This window comes from Jatropha curcas, chromosome 1, assembly GCF_041381405.1.
Source record: "Jatropha curcas cultivar XTBG-Jc1 chromosome 1, XTBG_Jcur_1.0, whole genome shotgun sequence".
In the NCBI taxonomy this organism is placed as follows: Eukaryota; Viridiplantae; Streptophyta; class Magnoliopsida; order Malpighiales; family Euphorbiaceae; genus Jatropha; species Jatropha curcas.
Genome location: NC_143151.1, coordinates 29799680 through 29811788, shown reverse-complemented (window position 1 = coordinate 29811788; position 12109 = coordinate 29799680). Strand labels below are relative to the sequence as shown.

The 12109-nt window shown below is 27.1% G+C and overlaps 1 protein-coding gene across 1 annotated transcript; it reads left to right on the top strand.

Moving 5' to 3' along the window:
* The first annotated feature begins 10177 nt into the window (after positions 1-10177).
* Positions 10178-11890, top strand: WRKY40 (WRKY DNA-binding protein 40). Its single transcript, XM_012212110.3, has 4 exons — positions 10178-10597; positions 10687-11022; positions 11111-11227; positions 11356-11890. Exons 1-4 carry the CDS (start codon positions 10430-10432, stop codon positions 11710-11712), a joined length of 978 nt encoding a protein of 325 aa, XP_012067500.1. The 5' UTR covers positions 10178-10429; the 3' UTR covers positions 11713-11890.
* Positions 11891-12109: the final 219 nt, after the last annotated feature.

Sequence of the window (12109 nt, the reverse complement as noted above, 5' to 3'; positions counted from 1 at the left end):
AGGGACAAAATAGTAATTTACCTTTTACGGTACATGCAATTAGCAAGAACAAGAAGAGAGGACATTTCAAGATTCTTTGATTGTGACGTGGAGTTATTTATATGAACATGAATCACCGGTGTTTCTCAATTAGTTAATAAATACATGTATTTCGTGTTGAGATGACATCATGCATGGCGTCATCTATAGTCTTCCTTCTTCTTCTTCTTCTTCCATGGGCGGCCATGGATGGACTTTGGATTATTTTGGGTCAACCATCAAACAAATGATTCAACATTTCATCAATTAGACAAGGAATTTGGATTCTCTTAGATTACTGCTAGAAATATAACTTATCATGTTTTTATAAGCTCAATTTGTTAAATTAGAATAAACAATTTAATAATAAAACGTTATCCATCCACAATTCAATAACTAAAAATATGCAATTTGAGATCAATTTTTAGAAAAGCAAATGAAATAGGAGGTCATTATTAGATTTACTTCTAAATAAAATAAGTGTAAAAAATATTTAAACATTTCGTTAATGCTATTATACGGTTAAATATATAAATTCATCATTGTAATTTTTGTAAAGTACTTTATGACACTTTAAATCTTGTGGAATCTATTGTATTTTTCCGGTAATATTACACATCTTTCTGCACTAGCAACATAGTTGTTAGGACTTTTAATTTATGTATGCAAAATATTTGATCTAATATATTATTAGTACAACTTTCAAAATAATAATTTTTACATTTTTCAACTATTAGATAATTATTTAATTGATTTAATTTTACAAATTGAAACATTTTAATAAGGTAATTTTGCACATTAAAAAGTACATAAATGAATTTATGCATTTAGTCTCAATATAATAAATATGTGCATGCGTATGCACCACCTTCTTAACCTGTCATTTGTTAATACTATAGTAATAAAATTTGAGTATATTAATTAATTAAATCCAATCTTTGGAGAATAGTCAAAAGTACATTACACGTGGAGTTGGAATTCAATAGTCTTACTTGCAGCACATTCATCGCTAATTTGAATACTAATTAGACATATTAATTATTATACAATTAACGACCAACCGTATAATTGATTTATGTTTCATATTTGAATCTTAGCTAAAAACGAACATTTGTTCTAATTTCCACTCCCTAGTGTAGGAATGATTAATATTAATGTCATTGCCATCCACTAACAATTTTATTATTTTTTTTCTCCATGTAAATTGGATAAAATAGCTTCATTAACCCATTTATGCTTTCTCTCACAATCCACTAACAATTTTATTATTTTTTTTCTCCATGTAAATTGGATAAAATAGCTTCATTAACCCATTTATGCTTTCTCTCACAATCATTAAAAATTTAAAATCATGTGGTTCACATTGGTTGCTTCGGAGTTTATATGATTTTTTTTATAGATTTTAGTGTGTGATTTTATTAATTATAGATTTTTTTTCCATTTGTAAAAACGAATTGAATAATTACAATTTTATAAGAATATTTGTCTGTATATTCCATTTTTTATGAAGTGATTAAAAATATATATATAATCCTATAAGATTTCTATCATGTCGACGCTCATTGCACCAAATTGATAAAAAAAGAAAATGAAATAAGATTTGATAAATGATAATGTGTCCCTAATTGAAATTGAATACATGTTTTTATAATATTTCTGACCAGTCTAGATAAAAGATAAGGGAATAAATATCAAACGAGAATCTTGAGTCTTAATGCTAAGCGAAAATCTCGGATATTAATTACATAATAAAGTAATCCTTTAACCGAGGATTACTTATCTTGAATCATCCTAAGTAATGCTCGATTGATTTTTTTATAAATCTTCTATCAGGATAAATTCTTTATAAATAGGTTAAGGCCCTCTCTATCTTATAAATTTTCTATAAGGATTTATGCTCTTGTTAATTTTTTTTTTTTTAGAGTTAAATAATTAATTGCTTTAACTTCTGCTAACTGTTAATTAAATCAAATAACCCTAAATTTTTGTCTCCTGCCATTTTTTCCAATTGTGATATATTGATTAGATGCCAATTTGATTTAACAACCTTAAAAGGGTATATATGAGATCTAAATTAGTGATTATTATGACTTGATTTTACAAATTTTGTCTTCTAGAAGAAAATAATGGGTCGAGAGTTCCATTATACCCTACCCAGCAACATCTAATTAATCTAATATGAGACAAATACCAATACATTATCAGTGGAATCCACGTGTTGCTTCTCCACATCCGTTGCCTTGCCTTTAATTATTTTTTCTTTTCCTTTTTACCTTATTATATTTTCATAAAATTAAAATTATTAATGCATAATAATTATAGCTCTTTTGTGATTGCATTGGTCATCGTTGAACATGTGAAACTCACGTAAGACTATATATAATGAGAAGAATAGCATATTATTAGTGCAATTTACGTCACCCATTTTATAATAGTTAACAAATATAGCTTAATTATTATTTATATAAATATATTTTCATGCTAAAAATGATTTTTTCCTTTAGTCCTTTTTATTTGATAACATATATACTTATTGCTAATTATGTAAATATTTAATTAATCACATATTTTTCTTTTCTTTTTTTTTTTAACACTAGAATTACTACTAAGTCTTTGAACATTCAAATAATCTTTTAAATTCAAACATAAATATTTGTGAACCATATATAATTTAATTAATTACATATTTTTATTTGTTATTATTGACATGAGTTATTACTAATTAATTCTTTGAATATTCAATTAATTTTCTAAATCAACTTAAATATTTTCAAATCATATATAATTTAATTAAACTCGTGTTTTTCCTTTTTTTATTGACGCAAGAGTTACTACTAACTTTTCGAACATTCAATTAATTTTTCAAATCAAATTTAAATATTTGTGATTCACATATATTTAAGTAGTCACAAAGAGAATTGATTAATATTGATAATTGTACATGTAATTAACTAATGATTCCTTGCAAATTCAATTAATCTTTGTCATCAAATTTAAATCATAATAAAGTAATTAAGTGCTAGAAGGCATGCAATAGCTCAATGCATACGAAGTAGAAAGTGGGGCTTTGTATATATTTAATTAAATTAATAAGAAAAAAATATTAATTAATTAAAAAGGAACGTGTCAAAGTTGTGGTTCTTGGAAAATTGTCTTGTAATTCTTTCAAGTTGTTTAGACTTAGTGCTAAGTCTATTTGACTATTATATGGGAAATAGGACCATTAATTTGATATTGAAGATACAAAGAATTCAATCTCTTTCAAGCTTTAATTCTTTTTTTCTCTTTTTCCATATGGAAAAAAGCGCTTCCAACGGGATTTTTTCTATTCATAAAAATTGAACACTAGATATCTTACTTAAAAATACAAGTCATTTTCACTCAAATCAACTTCGTTAATAAGTTCCAATCCATTTTGGCACCATTATAGGTAAATGTATGGAGACTTAAATTCTATAACAAGAGAGTTGGCTAGTAATTAATTATTAATTATAATAATTAAGTAATCTATGTGCTTACCATAGAAAACTAGGAACAAGTAGCCAGTTTTTATAAGACTAATTATACCTCCTCTGTACAAGGAAACATTGTATATTACTATGTTGTACAAATTGTGTTGAAAAGAAAATAGAAGAAAAAGACAAGAAAAGAAAACGAATTTCGTTGTTTAGTCTATGATAATGATTTAGCACTCGTGCACTTATATGTCACCATTGAATTTACCAACTTAATTATGTATAATTAAGTGCAAAATTACTATTAAAAGATGTTAATAAAATTTCATTAAAAAAAATATGTTAATAATTAAATTGGTAGTCAAATGTTTTGTAGGACTTAAATTTTAAAAGATTAATTTTCAATTTTGTTATTCAAACTTTATCGTGATATATAATTTACCAAAAAAAAGGTGTTTTAGATTGATTTAATATGAATCAAAAGGCCAATTCGACCCATCCTTTGATTAGATTTTTTTTTTTTTTTTTTTAATATTGGGGTGGTGTTCAGCTATTAGGACTGACTAGTGGACAGACATAATGCTCTCCACCTCAAGTCCATGCAAATGCCCTTTCTATATGAACGGGGCGAATCTCACGGGCACGCACACATATATATATATATAGAATAAATATGTTAAGTAGATCATTGAATATATATTGGTAAATAATTTGATCCAAGAAAAAGTTAGGTCAATGAATTTTCTTACCAACTCTTTATGCAAGTTGACAAGCCAGAAAATAGGGTAGATTGATTTCTTGATTGGAAGTTCCTATTAAAATTAATCCACAAGTTTAACTTCAAATAAATTATACATTATAAATGAGTTTAAGACACAAATTGACCATTATTTCAATTTCAAAATTTGGTGGTTCTCTTACTTTTTGAATATTATTAATTTTCTAATAAAGAAACATTTATCCTTTATTTAAAATTAGAGTTTCTTTTAAGGAAGAAAAATAACAAATAAAATATCTATGAAAATGTAAGGAAAGCAAATATTGGAGAAAGTAACATTTCATTTATTTTTCATTGAAGCTCACAAATTCTAAATCTCTCTAATTTGGAACGAAAATAACGGAGTAAAATAAAAATTTCACTTATTTATTAAATTACTCAAATTAATTAGTAGATTTTGCCCCTTCCACATTTTATCATTTTCGATAACATCTTCTTTTCTCTAAAACTTTACTTTCTTTAAATAAATAAATAAATTTTATTTTATTTTATTTCTTTCATTATACCAAATATAAAGATAAAAAATAACAATTTTTCTTTATATATTTTGCTCTATTATTTTTGTTCCTATGTTATTTTCCTCCCTTCCCTTTCCAAACAAAGCTAAATCCTACCCTCTTTCACATAAATTAGGTTAGGTGAAATGAAATTAGAAAATTCTCAGTCTGTTACCATTCAACACAAAACATAGAATCTTAATAGTTAACAGTACAAAGAAAATATAACAATTTTCAAAGTTTCAAAGCTTCTTCTTAATTTGAAACCTGATTGGGCCGACAAATGACGTGGACAAGAATGTAGTAATTTTGTTCGTACGTATTCTTTATCCACTTGTGTGCATATGTATAAATATATTCAAGAGAAGTGGGCCCTTCTCATGTCAGCCAGAGTTGAAGTCATGAAGGCCAGTGGTCTCGCTTTTCTTAGTAGTCTCAACACGTGCTTCGGAAGTAAGACCACAATTTTTGAATTCTTTATAAAATTGTATTATTATATAGTTCAATTTTATAAAATTTTATCAAATCCTAACTAAAATAGTTCTCATCAAATTTGTTAAAGCAGACGACTGAATTAAAAATTAAATATTGAATTAAATTCAATTTTGTTAGACGCTTTTTTTTCTCCGAGTTTGTTATATTACTAAAAATTGTAATAAAGTAGCTCAAAATCTAACCAACAAAGTTATTTTATTAATATATAAATTGAAGTTTAAACATTTTTATTATAATAAATTAAAGGATGACGGGTGCAAGTAAAATAAAAAATTAATTTTCTGTATTTTTTTTTTCTATATCTTAATTAGTTAAACATGGAAAATAATATAATAATAACAAAATGAAAGGCCAAACCATACATGAATGGGAACATAGAGGAATTTTATTTCAGGTTCAGTGGATTGACCCACCAACTTGTTTTTTTCTTGTCAAATTTTTTTTTTTTTTTTTTTGTTTGTTTATTAAATTTGGTCTATGGTCTTCCATTCCATGGCTAAGTCTTAAGAAGGATTAGGTGACCCGCTGATACTTTCTAAATCTATAAGCAAGGCCATGACATCATTGGCTGTGACATAAAGACCCCACTCACCGGCCTATCCATTTTCATTTTTCTTTATATATTATTTTTTATTTCATCGCTGTAATTTATTAATATTTTCACATTTAATTTATTTAACATGTGTTTATTTGGTTGCTTCTTGTGTAAGATCAAATCCGATGCACCAACTTGATAAATAAAATGATAATGCCACAAGGAAAACTTCTTAACGAGAAAAAATTAAGATTTCAAAAACTGAAAAAAAAAAAAAAACATGCAAATTCTATTGAACTCCGAGAATTATAAATATATACATGAGTTTATAAGTGAAACGAGTGTTAAAGTCTATTTTATATAAAATCAATTGACTTATACTAAGTCACTGTTCATTTTATTATAAAATTTTGAATTATTTTATTATTATTCAATGCGAGATTCATCTCCTAATATGAATAATTATATAATTATATTTAAATTCCATTTGGTAAAATATAAAATAATGTAATGTACCGTATGCATTTTTAATATAAATAAATTTGATTACATTATTATGCTTACCAATATTTTATAATATAAAGTTAAAAACGTTTAAATTTATAAAAAAAAAAAACAACAATTTGTTCCATACTAAAACACGTAATTAATATAATTTAGTCTAATTCTCAATTTTATGAGGACAAATCCATAGTATTTGACAAGAGTCAATTTGGAAGACGAACTTCATTAGACAAAGATGTTAATTTAATAATTATTTTTCGAATTTTAGCAAGAAATAATAAGCATCATCATTTCTATATGGACCAATTACTCTCGTTAATGTCATTACTTAGATCATAATTATCATGTATATACATCAGCACTGTCTTTTCTTATTAATGCTCCCTCTGGCCTCTCCCAAAATAAAAATCATTTTTGGGTAATATATTTTATATCAACGTATAAGTCGTTTGGAGTATTTTAAAGAGTAATAAATAATATTTTTCTATGTTACTTTTATTTACATTAAATTTAATAAATGTTTTTTATAAGTAACTATTGGTTTTTGAGATAAAAGATAATTTGGTCAATTTATCTTTGGTTTTATTATAATCTAGTAGAATTAATTAATTTCTTAATTCTTGTCTAAAAATTTTAAATGACTTATATTTTGGAACAGATGAAATAATTATTAATAATATACTATCTACGTTTCATAATACTTGTCACATTTGAGAAAATGATTTATTCCAAAATACTCTATTTATTCTAAAATATAAATCATCTAAGGTTTTTGCACAGAGATTCCTGAGGATCTTCCCCCAACAGAATCAATGGATGTGTAAATAACCTTTAAAACTAAGCGAAGGCTCGCTGATTGAAGGTTAAACAGATTAATGAAATAATTACTTCTCCTAAATTATAACAAAATCAAGGGTAATTTGACCAAATTATCCTCTATATCAAACAAAGAGTTATTTGTGAAGGTAGTCATTGTATTTAATGTAAATAAGGGTATTGAAAAAATATTATTTATTACTCCTTAAAATACTCAAAAACGATTTATATTTTGGACAAAACAAACACCAAAAAACGACTTATATTTTGGAACAGAGGAAATACTTGTCACATTGTAGTTTCAAGGAGTAATAAAACTTTTTTTCTATGTTTATCTTTTATACATGATCAATAATTATTACTTTAATTGAATCGTTTTCTTAAAAAATTAGTATTAAATTAAAGGTAATATAGTCAATTTACTCAATAATTTATTGTGATTTAGGTAAATTTAATAATTTTATTAAGAGATGTAAAATTTCATATAACAAGTATTATAGAACATAGATAGTAATTAAAAACAACTTGACATTAATTAATTAATTAATCAATTGTACTACCACGTGGAAGTCATGCAACTGTAAGATCAAGATATAAGAATAAATTTTTTCTAACCACCATTATCCTAAGTCAATTGGAGACGTTAAACTTGATTAAAAAAATTAGAGCAATTAAACTTATGTGCGAACTGATCTATTTAACCAATAATATTATTTATTGTTTGATGGATGAACAAATCCCTCCTTGTTGGTACCGTGGGTTGTAACTTAATTGGCAACGTAGGTGGGAGATGCGGAAAGAGCTATCGGTTCGATTCTTACTAAACGCACGTGTATGGAGAGGTGATGAGCCTTAACTTTGACTAAGTCCCAAGCTAGATTAGGCGGTCCCTGATTTATGGGGTCCAGATATCGGTGATTTATACCAAATCCTTTCTTCTTAGGTTGAGGTGTCGAGTTCAAACATTGGGCATGAAGTCCCTTTAAACACTCGAAAGAGAGCGTTTTGCCCCCATTTGTGGGCCTGCCTGATACGAATTCGATTAATCAAGCTAGTGGGCTTCGGATACCGGACGATTAAAATCAATAAATTTTATTCTAAGAGACAATTAGTTACCGAAATTTAATATTTTTATAAAAAAGAAGGAAAATGTAGCTAGAAAAATGGTGTATGTACGGACAGAAGAAAAATAGTTAGTCATTTGAGCCAACCAAATTTGACATATTTGGTGTAGGGTAAAGCTAATAATACTTTTCATGCCCTAAAAATAAAAAATAAATTGCACCGAATACACATAGATTTAGGATAATACGAAGTCCAATGATTATTAAAGGTGAATGTATGGCATGACCGTAGACTTGACTAGGTACATGCAATGAAGAAATCAAGTAGGTTGTGACTTTCATTCTACAATTAAAAAAGTCATAAGAATGTGATTTGATTAATAGCTATATCAAGTTGAATTAAACAAGTATTTACAACTCATAATTGCATGCTTAAATCATAAGTAAAATTACCAAATTGAATGAGCCAACGGCAAAGTTTTATTCTTTTGGACAAACGAACAAAATTAACAAAAATTTAAATTTGAATTGATTACTTTCTACCAATTTCTATACTTGGTCTAAGTTGGTTTTGAAATTACATCCGTTCAGTTGATTTTGACACTTTTTGATTTTTCATAAGAATTTTAAAAAATGATTGAACCACCTTTATTCTATAAAAATAAAAATAATCGACTAAATTAACTCTTTGTAATTGAAATAGATAAAATTTAAATAGAGATATCTAGGTAAGGTAAAGTCAAAATAAAATAATTAAAATTTTTGTTGATTTTTTTGAGAGTGTCATCTAATTAAAATAAGATAAAAATATTAAAATTAACAGAATGAGGTAGTAGCTAAATAATTAACTTCTAATGTTGCCAAGTCACATGATTTTTTTTTTTTTTGGTTGAAAACTTAGTGATTAATTAGAAGATTGACCTATTTCATGAGTCATGATCTCTATTTCTACTATTGAATTAATAAATTTTTATATTTTTATTTTATCAACCACCTAAAGTTTCTATTAAAATTTTCAACAATCAAAAATAAAAAATTTAAAATTATATATAAAAAATTATTTTTATATGAAATTTAATAAAATTCACTAACTTTATGTCAAATCTTGAAAATTAAATAACAATTAACCTTTTCTTCCATGTCTTAGAACAAACAATAGTTTATTTCAAATCAACCATTTATGGTAAATAAACAGATTTGATGTCAGCAAAATTATATAAATATAAAAAGAAAGAAAGAAAGAAAAAAAAAAAAGGGAGAGGAATCCCATTTGTTCTTGCATGTAAAGAAAGAAACAAAACAAAAGAAAGGCTTTTTAAGTAAGACAATAGAATAATGAATGCATATTAACATAACGTGGAAAATGATTTCAAAACGTGACTACAAACAAAGCAGAAGACTCAATTCCCACATGCTTCTTCTATACTAATATATTGGTAGACCCCATTATGACAAAGTAGCACCCAAAATTTTTTTGAAAAGATAGATTGCTACCCAACCAAAAAAATATACATTTGGTCAACATTAAACTTCTAAATCTTCCAATCTACTAATAACTAATAAATCAATTTAGGATAACTGATTTAAAGGTTGAACTCACTCACGGAATCAATAAAAATATATATTTTTTAAATATTATTTTCACTTAATTTTTTTTTATTACAAATATCATTATTTCAATAAAAAAATATTTTTTATTGGTAATATCACAAATCTAAAAACCTTATATCTGTTTTCAATCCCAAAATAGATGTGGAGATAATAGTAAAAGTAATAATAATAAATTAAAGAGAAATAAAAAAAAATAGAAATGCATATATATGCGCATGTAACATCCATTGTTTATTGCTCTTTTGGTGGGCGCTCTTGTCTTTGACAAAAATGTTATGCCCAACCGACATGTGTCTCAACCTATCAACTCTTTTAAATTATTTTCTTTTTCTTTTTCTTCTTTTCTTTTTTTCTTGTTTTTCTCTTCACTCTCTCTATATATCCCAATCCATTTACAAGCCATTTGCAAAAATGCTCTTATCTGTCTCTCTCTTGCTCCTACACTCACTTTCCATCTGGTTTCTTCAAAACGAGTAGAGCTTTGAACTCTATATCCTTTCTTGATTTGGGTTCTTGCTATAAATATCGTTCAAGACCTGGTTTCTTGCTTAAGATTTATCAAGATTAGGGTTTTTCTTGCCACAATATTCATCAAGACAAGAGAAGGTTCTTTTTTTCTTTATCTGGGTTGTCTTGAAAATTAAGGAAGACTAGCTATGGATTATAGTTCCTCATGGGTAGACACTTCTCTAGATCTTAACATCAATCCTAGACCTATTAATGAAGAAGCTCGAGCTCAATTTCAAGAAAGATTAGGAATGTTGAAAGAAGTTCAGAACAATAATTTTAAGGAGTTGGGCAAGAAAATTTCAGTGAAAGAAGAGGTAATTAATTCAATTTCTTTAGTTATATGTTCTAAAAATGATTTTTTTTGTTTACTGGAAAATTAATATGTTTAATTAAATTTCTTCAGGCTGGAGATTTGGTGGAGGAATTGAACAGAGTGTGTGCAGAGAATAAGAAGCTGACAGAAACGCTCACAGTGATGTGTGAAAATTACAATTCTTTGAGAAATCAGTTAATGGAATATGTGAGCAAGAATCGAAGCGACAAAGAGCTTAGTCCATCAAGAAAAAGAAAATCTGAAAGTAGCAACAATAATAACGATAATAATACTGTTGTAATGAATGGGAACTCTGAAAGTAGCTCAACAGATGAAGAATCTTGCAAAAAACAAGCAAGAGAAGAAGTTATTAAAGCAAAGATTTCAAGGGTTTATGTGAGGACAGAAGCATCTGATAAAAGCCTCGTAAGTCTCTTATAATCAAATTGAACTTTAACTCAAGAGTATTAGTGCAGTGAAAGCCTAATTAAAATTTTGTTCACATTTGTTGTAGATTGTGAAAGATGGATATCAATGGAGGAAGTATGGCCAAAAGGTTACAAGAGATAATCCTTCTCCAAGAGCTTACTTCAAATGCTCTTTTGCTCCTAGCTGCCCTGTAAAAAAGAAGGTATAGATTTTCACTTTTATACATAAAATAACCTCGATCCTTCTCTTGTATTATCAGATAGACTCCCCATTACTGAGACTTTTGTTATATAATTTGCTAATGTAATGCTTCTTCTTTTTTAACTTCAGGTTCAAAGAAGCATTGAAGATCAATCAGTTTTGGTGGCAACTTATGAAGGAGAGCATAACCATCCACATCCATCACAAACGGAGGCAACATCAGGGGCAAGCTGCAGGAATCTAACCCTTGGTTCAGTACCTTGCTCGGCCTCTCTTGGCTCATCTGGACCAACCATTACTCTTGACCTCACAAAGTCCAAGCCTGAAGCAAGAAATTCAAAACAAAGAACTGAAACACCTGAAGTGAGGAAATTCTTGGTTGAACAAATGGCCTCTTCTTTGACAAAAGATCCCAATTTCACAGCAGCATTAGCAGCAGCAATTTCAGGAAGAATGTTTCAGCAGAATCAAACAGAAAAATGGTGAAGCGAACAGGAAAATAGTATCAGTTTCTATCTTAGATAAATTATTATACAGTTTTCAGGTTATTTACCAATATTGTAAGCTCTATATATTAATTAGAACATTTTGAATTTTGGGATGTACTTTGTACATAGAAAATTAGAAACAAATGGGGAAATTTATAAAGAAATGTTCTTTCCAATGCGATCCTTAGTTTACAACTGTATTGTTGTTGGAATATGATTACATGAAACTTCCAACCTCAATTTTACAATGTTCTAATTAGGGTTGATCAGTTTATGCCAATTTTGATGGGGATTACTTAGTCAATTACTTTCTTGATTTTCAAAAAATGTTCAAAATTCAAACCAATTGGGTGGATGGATATTATTACTGTTATAAAAGGAATATTGAAGTGTAG

What these genes read in the sequence shown, in the direction of transcription:
- WRKY40 (XM_012212110.3), top strand. Translation starts at nt 10,430, where the DNA reads ATGGATTATAGTTCCTCATGGGTAGACACTTCTCTAGATCTTAACATC. An exon ending in AAGCATCTGATAAAAGCCTC is followed by an intron (nt 11,023 to 11,110) that starts GTAAGTCTCTTA and finishes CATTTGTTGTAG; the next exon opens with ATTGTGAAAGATGGATATCA. An exon ending in GCTGCCCTGTAAAAAAGAAG is followed by an intron (nt 11,228 to 11,355) that starts GTATAGATTTTC and finishes TTTTAACTTCAG; the next exon opens with GTTCAAAGAAGCATTGAAGA.